Source organism: Phoca vitulina, unplaced genomic scaffold (genome assembly GCF_004348235.1).
Source record: "Phoca vitulina isolate PV1807 unplaced genomic scaffold, GSC_HSeal_1.0 scaffold4, whole genome shotgun sequence".
Lineage (NCBI taxonomy): Eukaryota > Metazoa > Chordata > Mammalia > Carnivora > Phocidae > Phoca > Phoca vitulina.
In genome coordinates this window covers 21,248,806-21,267,047 of record NW_022589707.1, presented here as the reverse complement: position 1 = coordinate 21,267,047, position 18,242 = coordinate 21,248,806, and the positions used below count along the sequence as shown (strand labels likewise).

Below are 18,242 nucleotides of genomic sequence, written 5' to 3'. Positions count from 1 at the left end.
TGAATGGTAAGTCTTCTCTAACGCTTCACAGCATGTGATTAATGAGCCAGACATAATTAATTGCAGCGAGAAAAAATATTTAGAAAGAATTTGTGTCATGTATGAATTATCTCTGGTCCTCCACCTGTCTGTGGTCCTGCCTCTTGTCACTGGCATGGCTCTTGAGATAGGACAGCAGAGTCCTATGACAAATGGCTACATGAATGGACTAAAGGAGGAAGGAGACATTTTCTGTGATTTGCAGTTTCAGAGAAGCTACACTGCTTGCTAAAACTACAAAAATTACAGTCCACAGTATAGGGTGAGTTGAATTAGGCACATGAAATGCCAAATGAGTCTCCATTCCACTCTGCAGTAGAGGATGTTAATTCACTGGTCACGATAACAGTCATCCAATGCTGGCAATTTCAATAAAACTAGATATTAAGTTCTGCTTTCAAAGTGAAGAAAAATACATATCATGATTTCACTAGCAGCTTCTCTAATGCTTGATTCATATGTAGATGAATCAAATTCATATAATGCCGGAAACTTTTTTTTTTTTAATCCTCAAATATAAATTTCAACTGTTTGGAGTGAAGGAAAAAACCCTAAAGTCATTTTTACTAAGTTAACTGCATATTTATTTTTGAAAAATTAGGATGCTTACTCAAAACATCTGTAGTCTACTCCTAATTTATTACTTTGTGTGTTGAAATCAGAAGTTCTATGATAACTGTGTATAAACCAGGGAATCAAAGAAATGTTTAAGCTCGATGGGTTCTAACCAGTTATATATGGGATATCCAATTAAATATGCTAAGTTTGGCTAAAATAATTAAAGTAGCTCCTAAAAGTTTTAACATTAATGAAGAACTTAGAGAATTCAACTCACCCAAAGCTGTACAAATGAGAAAAACAGAAAAGGATATGCTCCAGAAAAACTAGAGGGGCAAGAGAGAAAATCAGACTGAGCAGTTAGACCTCCTGACGGTATTTCTCTCCCAAGAAGACAGACCTTTTAACACACTACTATATCACTTCTCTCTTGTCAAGTTTCAAAAACAAAAATCATGCATATTCTGATCACTCTTCAGATAGATCTCCTTTGATGCTTCGTAAAGCAAACAGAAGAAACAACTCAGTGAAAAAGGCAAATATAAGCTAATTTTTACTTGCTACACCAAGCCATTACAAGCTGCTTGAAATATTTCATTTTAATGGAGTAATCAATTCAGCAGTTCTAATTTATCTTAATATTTAAAATGTATCTGAAATCAACGACCAGCTGCTGTTTCCATATAGTATTTGTATTTGTAAAACAAACATGATGACTGTCACTGTGAATTATGAGGTATCAACATCTCAAGAAATGTTAAATAGAAGTAGAGCTATTCGAACAGAAAAAGTGAGAGAAATACACGAAATGAAAACCGTAATTTCAAGAACATTACTACTCTCAAAATGTATATCTAAGAGGTAAGCAAACTGTTAAGTCTTTTGCTATCTTAAAATATTATTTAATCAAATTAGAAGAACAACGATCTGGCTCCACTGCTTTGTAAAGGAAAACAGGTTCTCGGATTTGTATGAGTCTCCATCCTCAGAGAGGCAGAAGAACCAGCATCCTTCTGTGTATACTGATGATGTGGTACCAAGGCCATCAACTCAAAGTGTATGAACAGACACTAGGCTTTTTCTAACAACCTTTAGAATGTCTTTATAGCAATGCTTCTAAAACTGAAAAGCCACTTAGGTGGAAATTAAAAAAATTCATTTTGGGGGCGCCTGGGTGGCTCAGTCAGTTAAGCATCCAACTCTTAATTTCAGCTCGTCATGTTCTCAGGGTCCTGGGATCGAGCCCTGCACCAGAACCCACAGTCAGTGGGGAGTCGGCTTGAGGATTCTCTCTTCCTCTCTCCCGCCCCCCCTCTGCTTCTGTTCTCGCTCTCTCTCAAATAAATAAATCTTTAAGAATTAAAAAAATGAAAAAATAAAAGAATTGAAAAAATAAAAATTCATTTTGTACTCAAGAACACCTTTCAGCAAGTTTAAAAGTTACTAAGGAGTGCAAGAATTCATTCTGAAAGACTCAATGGAAACCTCACTGTCCACAAATAGATGTCCTGTGACATAATTATTTAGATCTTTATATGGCTATCTAAGTAAGCCTTGCTTTTAAAGTCTTAGGGACAAAATCATCTTTAAATTTTTTTTTTTATTTGAGCACAGTTGACACATAATGTTACATTAGTTCTAGGTGTACAAACAGTGATTTGAGAAGTTGATACCTCATGCTGTGCTCACCACAAGCATAGTTACCATCTGTCACCATCCAGCACTATTACAGTATCATTGATGAACTATATACTTTTGGGTGCTTGACTGGTCAACTATTTGCCTGCTAGGACAAGCCCATAATATGAAAAATTTGCTATTTTTGCCTCCAGGTATTCCCTAAGGCACCGGGTGGAGGGTTGGCCACCAATTCAGATGAAAAATCTCCATATGCCACCTCCATTTCCATAAATAGGTATTTGCACCTGCCATCTACAAACAAAATCTGCATTACAAGCACTTGCCAAAGAACCTAACCTTCAACTGCCCAATGCCTACTTAAATTTGAACTATCATTTTGCAAAACTATATGCTATAACAGATTTTTCTTTTTTTAAAAAAAGATTTATTTATTTATTTGAGAGAGAGAGAGAGAGTACATGAGGGGGGAGGGTCAGAGGGAGAAGCAGGCTCTCCACTGAGCAGGGAGCCCGATGCGGGACTCGATCCTGGGACTCCAGGATCATGACCTGAGCCGAAGGCAATCGCTTAACCAACTGAGCCACCCAGGCGCCCCTATAGATTTTTTTCTTATCCCTAGGACTTACTAGTTCTCAACCCTGGTTGCCCAGTGATACTTTTTGCACCAGTGCTTCTCAACCTTATATGCACATACTATCTCCTGAGAAGTGCTTAAAATACTGTCTGGACTCACCCCAAACCAACCAAAAGAAAAGTGTGGGCTCACATGACGCACTCCCTAAGGAGGTTCTTATGCACACACAGGGTTGAGAATCACTGTCACATATAAAAGCGCAGCCAGAGAGTACTGTAATAAGAAGCAAACCCATGGCATAAAATGATATAAAATGTATTAAAGAACTATGCATAAAATGACATTAGCTTAAATAATATCTTGTTCTTGCATTAAGCCATGAAATTAAATTGGCCCACACTCACACCATAATTTGTTAAATACTGCCAAATTTCTTCATCTTATCAGGTGTACTATTTAATGATTTAGAACATAGGTTTTGGGGTCAGACCACCCAAGTTCAAATACTGACTCTTGCACTTGCTGAGTGGTCTTAATCGGATTCTCACTTGTCTGTCTCACCATGAAATGTTACTACCATTCTTAAAGAGGATTAAATGGGGTGAGCGGTCTGATTTCTTTCCTTGCATTTAAGTTTCATCTATGTTGTTGCATGAGTTAAGTTTATTATGGATGTACCACAGTTTATCCATTCCTCTACTGAAGGACCTCTTACTCCTCCAGTTTTTAGTGATTATGAATAAAGCTGTTATAAAAATTCCCATATATTTACTAATAAACCCTTGTGTAAATACCTAAGAGGGAAACTGCTGGGTGATATGGCATGTCTATGTTTCACTTAAAAAAAAAAAAAAAAAAAACCTGGCAAATTGTATTCCCAAAGTGGCTGTATAGTTTTGCATTTCTACCAGCAGAGATTAAGTTTCTGTGGTTCTGCATCTTTGTCAACATTTGTTATTGTCAGCTTTCTTGTACCTTAGCCATTTTACCAGACTGTGCAGCGGTGGTATCTCCTTGTGGTCTAAATCTATTTTACAGACTGTGTTGCTCATCTTTGAATTCAACTGCTATGCAAAATTTTAATTAGAAAACTTCACTTTAAAACTAAGATCTCCAGGGGCGCCTGGGTGGCTCAGTCATTAAGCGTCTGCCTTCGGCTCGGGTCATGATCCCGGGGTCCTGGGATCGAGCCCTGCATCGGGCTCCCTGCTTGGGAGCCTGCTTCTCCCTCTCCCACTCCCCCTGCTTGTGTTCCCTCTCTCGCTCTCTGTCAAATAAATAAAATCTTTTAAAAAAAAAAACAAACACTAAGATCTCCAGATATCTATTTATAAAAGTTTAGACTGTAAATTTCAGATCATGTAAGCCCTTTTCCTTCAAATTAAAAAAAAACAAAAAACAACCTATTCCTGCTTCTCAGTATAAAAGTAGATAAACACATAGCAAACATTACTAGTAGCTCCGTGACCCAGAGAGGATCACCAGCGTCTTCTGCACACCAGTGTATACATCCACGGGCTCAGACTATAACCCATCTAAAGATCCAAAGTTTAAAGCAGGAATGAGTCAGGTATGTTTGAGGAACAGAAAGAAAGCTGAGTACGAAGGAAGGATGATAGTAAGCAAGGTGGCTGTAACAGGAGATGAAATTAGAGGAACAGGTCAGTTCATTTATAGCAGGGTACTTCAATGTTGGTGTGTGTGGAAATTGCCAGGAGGCCTCGTTAAACAGACCGCAGCACACCACCTTCAGAGTTTCTGGTCCAGCAAGGCCTGAGAATCTGCATTTCTAACAATTTTCCAGATGCTGCTGATGTTGCTGATCCAGGGTCCCACCCTGAGAACCATTCTTGGGCATGCTACACTATGATGAGGAGTCTGATTTTTATTCCAAATAAAAGAGAAGACACTGGAAGATTTTAAGGGCGGAATGATGTGATTTGTTTTGAATTTTAAATAGATCATAGTGGCTGAAGTGTGAAAGCTAGATCAGAGGGGACAAGATGATAAATGGCAAAGTAGTAAAGCAAACTATCACCAGCAAGGAAGGATGGTGTCCTGAATTAGGGCAGAGGAGATATTAAGGTGTGGATATATTCGGAATAAATTTAGGGAAAGCTGACAGAACTTGCAAATAGATAGGAGTATTATGTATCAACGTCACTGGCTTGAAAACTGCCTCTCTGAAAGACTTTATGGGGGTGCTAATCATTAAGTTCTATTTTAGAAATATTTAGTTTGAGATAACTGTTAAATGCAACTAGAAATACCAAGTATGCAGGCTGGATATGCAATTTGAAGCTCCAAGAAAGAAAAATAAAAAATTGGAAGTCATTAACACATAAATCATAATTATAATCACGGACCCTACTCAGATCATTAGTATAGTTCAATAGATCTCTAAGTAGGGTGATGTTGCACAGCTCCATTTAGCAATGTCTGGAGACATTTTTGATCATCTTGATTTAAGACTGGGTGAACTACTGGCATCTGACAGAGGCTACGGATGCTGCTAACTAAAGTGTACAGAAAACTCCTAACAAAGCATTTTCCTGCTCAAAATATCAATAGTGCTGGGGTTCAGAAACTCTTGTACAGAAAGAAAAGTGGTCTTATATGAAGGGAGCAAAGGAGTATGAGGCCTTTCTCAGACATACAACTGACAGGAAAACATACCACTTACATACCCAATTTAAAACCTGCTTAGGGGCGCCTGGGTGGCTCAGTCGTTAAGCGTCTGCCTCCTGCTCAGGTCACGATCCCAGGGTCCTGGGATCGAGCCCCGCATCGGGCTCCCTGTTCCACGGGAAGCCTGCTTCTCCCTCTCCCACTTCCCCTGCTTGTGTTCCCTCTCTGTGTCTCTCTCTGTCAAATAAATAAATATTAAAAAAAATAAAACCTGCTCAAATATATATATGGCCAGTGGAGAAATGAATTAAAAATATCTAAAGAATTACATTATAGCTTTAGACTTAAAATGGCTGCTATTAGACAGTACCAAATAGTTATAAAGCAAATAGGGTAAAATTAACGTAATAATAGTTTAAATGAAAAGTACTGATTCATCAATCCATAAGACCAAATGTAATCTCCAGGCTCTTCTGTGAGATTACGCTACCTCCACACTTTTGTTGAATGAATCAGTGCACAAATACGTAAGCACATGAATGAATGGTATGGCTTAGCTCGTAAGTCTTAACGAATACATTTAATAAGGAAACAGAGGACGAAATTGGGAATGTGATTGCTGACTCTCAATTTCTGGAGTGTGGGTACAGATTCACAAAATCCCTAGAAATGGAAAAACTCTAAAGGAGACAGAAGAGAAGGATTTGAAATGAATAGAAATCACAACTTTGGAGAAAAAAAATTCCAATATACCCAGTGATCCCAGTATCCTTCAAAATCTAGCACCACACAAGCTGTCAATCATCACCAGAAATTTTCAAGGAAGATTTTGGAAGGCTTTAATCTCTGGAAAATACCTATCAATTCAGTCTTCAGGTCTGGGTAAGAGAGATCCATGTTACAGAAGATGACTTTATAGCCTACTCACTGAAGCCCATCTACTTTATAAATCAGACTGCAGATAATCTTTCACACAGAGAGGTGTTAAGATCACAAATCTACCCTAATCTTAATGCTTTTACCTGCCAGAAGAGGCTGAGTATAGTGGAGAGACACTAGCATTAGAGGATAAATATATTCCAGGTATGAGGTGAGTACAGGATAAAAAATTCAATGTTAAAAGATGTGTGAAAAAGAGCTTCTCACAGGGAAAGCAGGAGAGGTAAGAGAGAAGTAGCCTTAGATATTCTAATCAGTCTAATCATAATGGACCTAAACAGATGACTTCAAATATCAAGATGCTTTTAACTCATGGACAGAAATGTTTAAACGAGAATTACTTCTCACCAAGAAGGACAAGTTTGCCCGTACCATTCACATCCACTGAGCAGTACATGTGTAAGGAAAACGGGTCCCTACGATCTTATATACGCAACCTTTACATACCCAAAGCCCATCACACTACTTTCTAAGTCATTGACGACTTTGTTTAAAAAACTGGAGCTGTAATCTGGGACTGTGGAAAATTACAAATAAATTATTTTACGTAGTTTATGAACAGAAAGTTCACACGCTACGTACTGGTCTACTTTAACTGTGAATCGAAAGAAGTAAAAATGTGTGACCTTGAACACACAGGGCTGAGTACAACTCACCCTTCCCAGTTCTTTATCTTCAAGGGCCAGGACCCCAGTGCTTTCCGTGAAGAGTTTTACTTTGACCACAGGCCGAGGATGGGTCGTGGTGAAATCACCTTGAGTTCCCCATCTGCAATAAAGTCACAAAGATTTTCTTTAAAATGCAGCATTAATTTTTTTCCAGACAGATGTATCTCCTTAGAAGGCCCATTAAGCAATACAGAATCTTTTGTGGCTCAATGAGATTTTTATCTTTGCTTTTGTTTCTGACAGATGGCACAGTCAAGAAGAAAAATAACAATAAGTTTTACAGCTTATAATAATTCCAAAGCTGTTCCAAAAATTAGCACATTAGAGTATAAAAGACAGTGTGCAATGAGAATTTAGGTTAAGGTAAAGCATTATATATGTAGTCACTGAAATCTATTATTTATTCAAATACAAATTATAACCCCATTATTATGGATGCCTAGAGAGAAATCGCTAAAAGTTTCTTTATATAAAAGACAGTTTCATGGAAAACTTTTTTTGCATGCTGAAGACTTTACCCTATCACTTCTTGGAAAGTCTTTACCAGATATTTTCTATTTTAAAAAGTGGAGGTAATTATCTCAAGTCTATTACTTTATATGATTTTTAAAAGCTCCTATCAAAAGGAAAGAAATAAGCACTGTAAAAATATGAACGTGTTGCAGTTAATTTCCCAACACACTCTCCTAGGAATGGAGTAAGTCTGTCGACATCTGGCTTTTCAAATCATCATAACAAAATAACATTTTTCTTGGCTTATCTTTTAATTAGTGGCATCTCAGCTTTACCACACACCAATTCATCCTAGCGTATTTACAAACTCAACTGGTGCACACCTGGTATTAAAAAATCTTATCAATATTTCTCATAACTCTGAGATCACAGACACGAGATGCAGCATAGCAGGAAGAAAATGCCATTGAGAAAAACACACAAAAGTGAGATTAAACAAAATAAGGATCCCTGCTACAAGTAAATCGCCATATAAAAACACAGATTTTCTTATATTGTTTTAAAAAAACAAATTTACCCTTTTAAAGGCATTATCTGAACTTTGTTTTATAAATCATATTCAGAAAGCTTGGGAAATACAAAAAAATGGAGGAAAGTCTAATAAAAATTGAATAACTGTGACGTCTTCCTCTGCAACCACAGCAGTGATAACACCGTAATATGTGTACAGTAAAGCAGAGACCACTTCAGTGACCGCGGAAACTCGTATCCAGATGCCATTTGTTCTCCGAAATTAAAGTCATATGCCAGAGGGAAAGGACAGATTCAATTAGGATGGAAAAGCAGCTTAATTTTTATTTTAGACTTCTAGAAAGGGGTTAGCAAAGAATTTTTGCCATTTCATAGAATTAAGATGGCCTGAGATAAAGTAGAGCTCAACTAAGACTAAAAATGAAAAGGGATTCAGAACCAAAATAAGGGAGAAACATTCTCAATTTTGTGTGTGGGATCTTCAGTCTTGAGTGGTCAAGGCCATCCAGACGACAATTCTGGAGTAGATTCCCAGGACATATTCGTCTTTATTTGGTGTCATGTGATTAAATGTGGAAAACTAATCCTTCGAGACATTTTCTTTACAATTGAAATCAAAGATTTGTAGTAGCCATGTAGACACAGCCTAACAGGTTTATATAGAATTTGTTCATCTTTTAAACTAATTCTCCTCATAAAAATTTGTTATTTTTTTCCTCTAATGTCAAAATCCCCCGAAAGTACTTATCCTGTTTTATACGATTGTTTGTAATTCCCCATCTATAGCAATATGCCGTTCTCCAAAGAGAAATATACTGACGACCACGTTAACCATCACTGGGGGACTTGATGAGTTTCATCTGTTAACCCCATCCCTCCCGGCCACTTTACGTGAAGGGAAATGCGTGCTCGCTTTGGCAGCACATATATTAAAATTGGAACAATACAGACAAGATTAGCATGGCCCTGCGCAAGGATGATACGTGAAGGGAAAGGCGCTGCCAATTCTGTTAGAATAAGACAAATAAACAACAATGCATATGTAAAGAATTGTGCTCACTCATGATCCTGGGAACTCCCAGAAAACTGCCTTTTACCTCAGATCCTTCATAAACACACATCTTCAACAACTATTCTTCGAGGGCTCAGGACAGGTCACCCCAGTATATGGCATTTTGGCACATTATCTTGAATTAAAGTTACTTAAGTGCAACAAGGATACTCTGACTCCTCCATTGTGCCCCTGAAAGCAGGAGATACATCTCCCACATGAAAGATACCTTCTCTGGTCACCCGTAGTAGAAAATATCCTTATTACCAGAAACAGGGAATTTAGGGCCAAGGAGACTGCATAAACAAACCTCATTACTTCTTTACTAACTTACCATCCCCAGAGCTCAAACTTCTCTGTCAATTCTTCAAAAATTTATTGTTTGTCTAAGAAATATAAAAGCTGCCCTCTTGGTCACTTCTTTGAGTCTCATATTTCATATATATACAAATTAAATTTGTTTTTCTCCTGTTAATCTGCCTTATGTCAATTATTAGACCAGCCAAAGAAACTAGAAGTAAAAGTTTTCCACCCCTACATCTCTAAATCTTTATTCACTAGACATCTCTCATCTACTCATTAAAAACATTTTATTATGTAAATCGTATATTAAGTGTCCAAAAATGAGATACAGTTTAAAGAATAAAAATCAGCATTCCCACCACTCAGATTAAGAGGGAGAATATACCAGTATATCAGAAGAGTCCTCTTTGTGCCCTACCCTGGTCACATCTTCCTCTCACCCCAAGCCCACACTACCACCAGAGTAGCTAGGATTCTGGGTTCTATATTAATAATTGTCTTAAGTTTCTTTTTAAAGGGAGCATTTTACCTCTAGAGGTGATCATTGCTCCAGGTATCTTATAGTTGGTCTTTCATGGGAAAGGAAATTCTCTTCCTAGTTCATCAGATACCCACAAATAAATCAGAGTATGTGTTTTATACACATATATCAGATATGTGATATATATTATGGTATATCAGTTATGTCCTGGATTTTCTATCACAGATGCAGGTACATTTTATGGATGGTCATAGATATATCATAGATATCATACATATCAGATATAGATCACAGATCCTACCTATCTGTAATCCAGAAATGAATGCTCTATTAAACTTTTTCCTGTACCTACTGAGATGATTAGTAATTGTGGTGGTTTAGCATTTTCTTGCTTTTCAAAGATAAACCTATTTCCTTAAAAAAAAAAAATAGATTTAGAATGCTGTAGTTTGGCATTTTGTATCAATATTCATGATTGAGACTAGCCTGCAGATTTCCTTTTCTTTTTCTTGTAGATTTATATTCTTGCATTGTCCTGTTTTTGTTATGCTAGCCTTTTTGATGAGTTGAACAGTGCCACATTTTTATTATCTGTAAAAAAATTCTGTAAAAAAAGAATTAAAAGAAAAAAAAAGAAGATTCTGTAAAAAAAAAAAAAAAAAAAAAGAATTATCTGTTCTTGGAGTTTACCCATTAAGCTGCTTAGGTCCAATGTTTCTTTGTGGTAAGATATTTGCTACTGATTCTATTTCTTCACTGGTTATAGTTATAAAACTATTCCAATTTTCTATTTGAACCGATTTTGATATATTACTAGAAAAAGTTATTTCATCTAAGTTTTTCAAAAGTATTTGCACAAAGTTGTAAAATACCTCTTCTCTTTTGCATCTATAGTTACATATTTTTTTCATTCCTAATATTTTTTCCATTTTTAACTTTGACATAGGTTTGTCTTATTATTCTTTTCAAAGTACTATTGCTTGACTTTGATGATGATCTCTGTTACATGCTTGTTTTCTATTTCATTAAACTCTGCTTTTTTATTTCACCATAATTTATCCGTGTTAATTCTGCTGTTGTTTTACATTTTTAACTTGAAAGCATGGCTCATTAATTTTAAGCCTTTCTTTTGTTCTAAGCATTCAAGCTTAGCATTGTAAGCATTTCAGGTTATAAATTTCCCTTAACCACTTTAAGTACAGTGTCCCACAAATTTACATTATTTTTGTTATTATTTAGCTGTTTACAGGTGTGTTTCTAGAGTTTATAAATGAAGTTTTACTTTTTCCAAGTAAGTCCTATGCTTATTACATTGGGTTAAATAATAGAACTTGCAAGATACTCATCTCCTGAAATAACTGAAACTAGCTTTTATATATTCCAAAATATGTAGGCCTATATGTGTGTGTGTGTGTATGTGTTTATGTGGGTCTTTAACTCTTCCATGAGTATGTGGAAATAAAAAGTATTCTCCATTGCGGGTACCATGTTGTATATGTGGCCATTAGGTCAAGCTTGTTAACTGTGCTATTTAAATCTCTTTTATCATTACTGATCTTTTGATATCCTTTATATAGCAAGGTAAAAGTATTATCTGCCATCAAGATAAGAGATTTTGACAACTTCCTTTCATATTTTTGTCAACTTTTGGTATTCTACTTGGAGATATAAAAATATTTAATAGTAACCATGGCCTTTGAATATGCACTATCTATCTTTTATCATCTGAAGGCCATGATTATTTTTCTACCATTAGACTTGTGTAAAATTAGAGAATACTATGCTAGGAATGGTAATATGGTACAAAACATGCTTAGAGAAGTCACACAAGGAACCTAATCAACATATTCCAAGTAAAGCCAGTAATTTATTAGAAAATAAAGAGCTAGATGAAGTTAATAGGAAGACATTAGTAATTTAGAATTTGGAAAGCAATCCAGGATATCCATTCCGAAAACTTATGCCAATAAAGGCAGGCTCCAGGACTATCACAGGGCCCAGTAGGCAATCCACAAGAATTTGTCTACTTAACAAGGTCTGGGACCTCCTGAGTCAAGGGCAAGGAATACTAATGGCCAGCTCCTGTGAAAGGAGAGATAATTAAATAAAAAACATGCTTTCAGGCAGGGAGAAGCAAAGGCACAAGGATACCGGCAAATCCTAACTGTAAAAGCCAAAGGACTAAGCTTTTATGATATTTGACAAAAATGTGCAATTTTAAAGGGGTGCATAAATATAAATATAGTGGTACTTAACAGTCCTTATAAACCCCGACATTCCGGAATACAAAATGCACCCCCTTGATAATTTCTCTTATAAAAACTAAAAGAAAGATATATACAGTTAGAAAATACTTATGAATTCTACAATAAATGAATTAAAAACAAAAGTCCTCCCTCCCATCCTACCCCCCAAAAAGGCAAGGAAGGAGGGAAGAAGTAATAGGTGAATATTTTCAATATTCACCAAGATATTTCCTTGTTTTCTACCTAATTGGCATGTTTAAACACTTTCAGGAATTAATACCAGTTATTATCTTCCCACTATTTTCTCTGTATTATGTGATAAAAGAATACATTACCCTTGCTGTCAATTTGCTTTGACTCAAAATACATTGCCTTTTTCTACTTCTATGAATGTATTATTTATGAGGATTCAGACTTCCAATGTAAATCTTCAAAAGATAAAATATCTACAAAGCACCTTTATGAGGACAGCAGGACTTCCTGGCTATGAAAACAGAGTAGTTCACATACCGACTGAAATAACTGACATTAATTATGTATTTGCTATTAAATTAAGTATACTGGAAATTCGTACCATGAGCCAAAATATATGTACATGTCTATTCATCCATTGAGGCTATTTCTAAGAATGTGCCCTAACGAAATAATCATAAATACTGGAAAGACTATAAGCAGGAACATATTCACTATAGCATTTTGCATAAAAGCAAAAGCAAGCAACTGAAATATCTAATATGAAGGGAAGATCATGTAAATTATGTGGCATACAATGGAATATTTTGCTGCTACTTAAAATGATGGCTATGAAGGTGATATAAGGCTAGCTGTGATGTAAAGTGGTGGTGGGGGAAGGACACAAAACAATCTGGGCCTCTTCTTTCAAAAAACTTACTGAGTACTTTAAACTTGCCAGATAATACTCTAGTGTCAGCAACCAAAGTCTCTATTCTCTTGGAACTTATATTCTAATAGATGATAGACATCAAATAATTTGAATATATACTGTAACATATATCCCTCTGAACCTTGCCTTGCGTTCCTGACATGCTTCTAAGAGTATCTATAGAACTAGATTCAAACCGTGACCTAAAAGGATTCTAAAAAATTACTAGCATATTTGTTTCAAAGTATGTTGAAAATCATTAACAGTGCAACAGTTATCAAAAATCATCCAAATCCCTTGATTCAAAATTGTTATTGTGACCCTATAATGCATACATGATGACAGAAGCTAAAACTTACAAATAGGCTCAACCTACATTCCTTATCTCTCCATCCTTTTATCCAACTATGTGACAGGCATATAGGGAAAGGGCAGGCATTAAAAAAATAGTAATAAAAAATCAAGACAACAGATCCTGTCCTAGATGAGCTCAGACTGGTAGGGAAGACAGACATATAAACTCATAAATATAATGAATCCAATCATACAGAATTGAACAGGGTTCTAAACTGCACTTTTAAAAATTACTTCTAAGACTGAGCATTTTCTCTTTATTAGTCATCTGAATTTCTTTTATGACTTGGCTCTTTTATTAAATAGTTGTCCATTTATATATTACATTAGGCTTTCTCTCTAGTAGGCTTTCTTTTGATTTGAAAAAACCTCTAAAGATAAAGACATGTGCTGTTTCTGATACCATATATGGCAAATATTGTCACAGCTGGTTATTTTCTATTTAACTCTTTTCATGGCTTTTTTAAATGTATAGTTTAAAAATATTGGATAGCCATGTTCTAGCACTTTTATTTATAGTTCCTGATTTTGACATCCTGCTTAAAGAGTCTTTACTTAACCAAAGATTATATAAATATTAACTTTATTTCTTCATGTTTCTACTGTTTAAACCTTCAAATTGTCTAAAATTTAATAGTGATGTTAAATGGCCTTTTACCTTAATTTTTCATCTACCCTGATCTCATTTAGTTTAGAAGTCAAATATATTTATGGTATTATTATAAAACCTGGGGTTTGATGTTGAACTTTGTCCTAAAGATCGATCTCCTGAGCTGTGCTATACTGTTTGAATTCTTGTGGCTTTATGAGATATTAGGATACCAGTTAGAACAAAAAGCAAACAGACATTTCCAACTTACTATATTTCTATTCAATAAAAAGGGAGTGCTCTCCATTTATTAAAATCTATCCTAATATTTTTTGATAAAGTCTTAAACTTTTTTCTACTATGTAGTTCCTACACATTCTGTGTTAAAGTCATTTCATAGTATTTTGTATTTTGGAATTCTAAAGAATCTGTGTCCTTTATATTGTCTGAAAATTGCTGGTATACAAGAAAGTTATAAACTCTTTTTACAAATAACAGTTTTGCCTTATTTTCAGTCTAGTGATTGTTTTTTTTTTTTTTAAGATTTTATTTATTTATTTGACAGAAAGAGACAGAGCAAGAGAGGGAACACAAGCAGGGGGAGTGGGAGAGGGAGAAGCAGGCCTCCCGCTGAGCAAGGAGCCCGAAGTGGGGCTCGATCCTGGGACCCTGGGATCATGACCGGAGCCGAAGGCAGATGCCCAACCACTGAGCCACCCAGGTGCCCCTATTGATTGCTTTTAAATGATGTTTTCCTTACCAAATTACCATTAATTCTATTACAAAAATTGAGTTATTAAAATAATTAACAATAATCTGTAATTCCAAATACATCATTTATTTTATAAGAGAAAACATGAAATAAGGATCTAACTAGAGGGGCGCCTGAGTGGCCCAGTCGGTTAAGCGTCCGACTCGGTTTTGGCTCAGGTCATGATCTCAGGATGGGAGACCGAGCCCCTTGTCTAGCTCTGTGTTCAGCGGGAAGTCTGCTTGGTATTCTGTCTCTCTCTCTCCCTGTGCACCCCCTGCTTGTGCTCTTTCTCTCTCAAATAAATAAATCTTAAAAAAAAAAAAGATCTAATTACAGGGAAAGAAAGAAAATTCTTAAAATAACTGCAGCATGAAAAATATTAACAATCCAACACAGATTATCATTTTCATAGCAGGCATTTTAAGATTAAAATGATGTAACACTTATCTAAGGATATTTGCCTCAATAAAGTTTAGGCTAACTTAAATATTCAAACATCAGATATTTGGTCAAACTCTTCCCAAGGTTTCTGCAATCAATTTCATATAGGTCTGAGGTCTCTTTCTGCTGTCCTACAGGAGATTTGTCCCCCAAACTGATTTAGATTCATGTAATTCATGATAAACCGTCAGGATTGCTTTGAATTACTTTTAATTACTCATATTTGGTGACAAGGTAGATGAACACTCTTCACAAGCTCTGGAAGAGGGACCAAGAAGGAAAAGCAAGGCTTGAGAATGGGATGCAGTGAGCTGATCAGAAAGGCCTGGTGCTATGTATCCTCAGGAGTGTCGAACAGTATCATGTGCAGCTCTATGCAGGGGAGCTTTAGTAGCCTTTAAGTGCATAAGAAAAGCTGTATCCCTTGCCTATATCTGTTGGCATCTTTCTGTCATTGTCCTGCTCACAACAGCCAGGAATGCACTAAAACTATTCTGAAACAGATGTGTATGTAAGACAGGTACATTTGACTTGTGAAATATACAATGTAAATGCGAGATGTCACTATTATAAATATACAGGGCTATCTCTTCTTAATTGAATAACTTAAAATTGAGAAGTTTAAAAAGAATTACTAAGAGTCTGTTATGTAAGTAAAAATTAAACACAACATTGAAAGTGTTCTAAAAATAATATTAAGCACTGAACAAATTCTTTTAAATTCAGCATTTCTTATTAATATGAACAATTAAGACAGTTTTTATGGAAAGCTCTTTTAAAGCAGAAGACACTTTTGGAAGAGCAGCTTTTGATATTTAAAAAGTTCAACATTTCTCTGTCATTTCCCAGGGCCCAACTGTATCAGTTTATCAATTACTGATGGACTTAAGCCAAAGAAAAAGGATAGAACGGTGAAGATAACTACACATTTCTACGGAAATGTGGACAGCTGGTGGCATCATTTACCATGGTCAAAACTACAAGACGTGAAGGGACTTATTTGAAAACTCAAGTGTCTGATTCCAGTAAGTTGCTGGAAATTCAGGTCTGCACTTTAGCTACAAGCCTGCAAATAAAGATACAGATTTGAGAGTTATTCACAGAGGTGATAATAGAAACTACAAGAATGAATGTACGTATGAAGGGTGTCCATTAAAAACTCCATGATGGTAGGAATTTGTATCTTACAAATCCAGGCATATATATGTATCTCTATCCATGTGTGTATGTGTGTACCTAAACACAGTTTTTAAAATTTATTTTTAAATAAATGGGATATTCAAATTGCTCTATAACTTGTGCTTTTACAGAACACTACATATTGATCTTATCAATACACGGACTTTACACAATTTTAAGACAGTAAAGCATTCCCCTCCCCCCCTTGTATGGCTGTGCCAGAATTTGTTCGATCACTCTTCTCCTGATGGACCTTAAGGTTGTTTCCAATTTTAACTACTACAAAGGCACCTGGGTGGCTAGGTCCGTTAAGTGTCCAACTCTTGATTTCAGTCCAGGTCATGATCTCAGGGTCGTGAGATCAAGCCCTGTGTCTGGCTCTGCACTGGGCATGGAGCCTGCTTGGGATTCTCACCCTCCCTCTTGCTTTCTGCCCTGCCCCCACCCCCAACTCACACACGTGTGTGCTCTCACGTGCTCTCTTTAAAAAAAAAAGACAACCAAGGACAGAATTCTAAGACAGCCCAAGATTTTAAACTATTCTTAAATATAAAAGAATATACAAAGTCATTTTAAAAGTTGATTCATAAGAAATATATCTATGTAAATAAAATGCAGCACAAAGAACCCTGTTCTACTAAAAGTCCAAATTTTAAAATTATTCATTGTAATATAAAATCCAAGTTTGTTAGGATTTCAAAATTTTATTGTAAAAAAAATCCTTCACTTTCAATTTTAATAGTCTGTAGGACAGATTTTAAACTTCTTTTAAAAATACACTGAGTATTTTTACTATTAAGCACTGAACAAATTCTTTTAAATTCAGCATTAAGCACTGAACAAATTCTTTTAAATTCAGCATTTCTTATTAATATAAGAAATGCTGAATTTCTTATATTAATAAGAATGTGGCTGTCCAATTTTCCCAACACCATTTGTTGAAGAGACTTTTTTCCATTGGACATTCTTTCCTGCTTTGTCAAAGATTAGTTGACCATAAAGTTGAGGGTCCATTTCTGGGCTATCTATTCTGTTCCATTGATCTATGTGTCTGTTTGCAAAAGAATGAAACTGGACCATTTCCTTGCACCACACACAAAAATAGACTCAAAATGGTTGAAAGACCTAAAGGTGAGACAGGAGTCCATCAAAATCCTAAAGGAGAACACAGGCAGCAACCTCTTTGACCTCAGCCGCAGCAGCTTCTTCCTAGAAACATCACCAAAGGCAAGGGAAGCAAGGGCAAAAATGACCTACTGGGACTTCATCAAGATAAAAAGGTTTTGCACAGCAAAAGAAACAGTCAACAAAACCAAAAGACAACCGACAGAATGGGAGAAGATATTTGCAAATGACATATCAGATAAAGGGCTAGTATCCAAAATCTATATCAACACCCAAAGAACAAATGATCCAATCAAGAAATGGGCAGAAGACATGAACAGACATTTTTCCAAAGAAGACATCCAAATGGCCAACAGACTCATGAAAAAGTGCTCAACAGCGCTCGGCATCAGGGAAATCCAAATCAAAACCTCAATGAGATACCACCTCACACCAGTCAGAATGGCTAAAATTAACAAGTCAGGAAACGACAGATGTTGGCGGGGATGCGGAGAAAGGAGAACCTTCCTACACTGTTGGTGGGAATGCAAGCTGGTGCAGCCACTCTGGAAAACAGTATGGAGGTTCCTCAAAAAGTTGAAAATAGAGCTACCCTACAACCCAGCAATTGCACTACTGGGTATTTACCCCAAAGATACAAATGTAGTGATCCGAAGGGGTATGTGCACCCCGATGTTTATAGCAGCAATGTCCACAGTAGCCAAACTATGGAAAGAGCCAAGATGTCCATCAACAGATGAATGGATAAAGAAGATGTGGTATACACACACACACACACACACACACACACACACACACACACACA

At 36.1% G+C, this 18,242-nt stretch overlaps 1 protein-coding gene and 1 non-coding gene across 18 annotated transcripts in view; one reads left to right on the top strand and one right to left on the bottom strand.

Annotated features, from left to right (window-relative positions):
• CADPS2 (calcium dependent secretion activator 2) overlaps positions 1–18,242 on the bottom strand; it is a 520,372-nt gene that overhangs the window by 242,642 nt on the left and 259,488 nt on the right. For all 17 annotated transcript variants that reach the window (XM_032401664.1, XM_032401666.1, XM_032401671.1 and 14 more), the window contains exon 7: positions 7,036–7,147. In XM_032401664.1, coding sequence (XP_032257555.1) covers positions 7,036–7,147 — 112 coding nt within the window. The remainder of the gene's footprint in view (positions 1–7,035; positions 7,148–18,242) is intronic.
• On the top strand, positions 8,937–9,041 carry LOC116631212. The gene has a single exon (XR_004299142.1). It is a non-coding gene; the product is annotated as a U6 spliceosomal RNA (small nuclear RNA).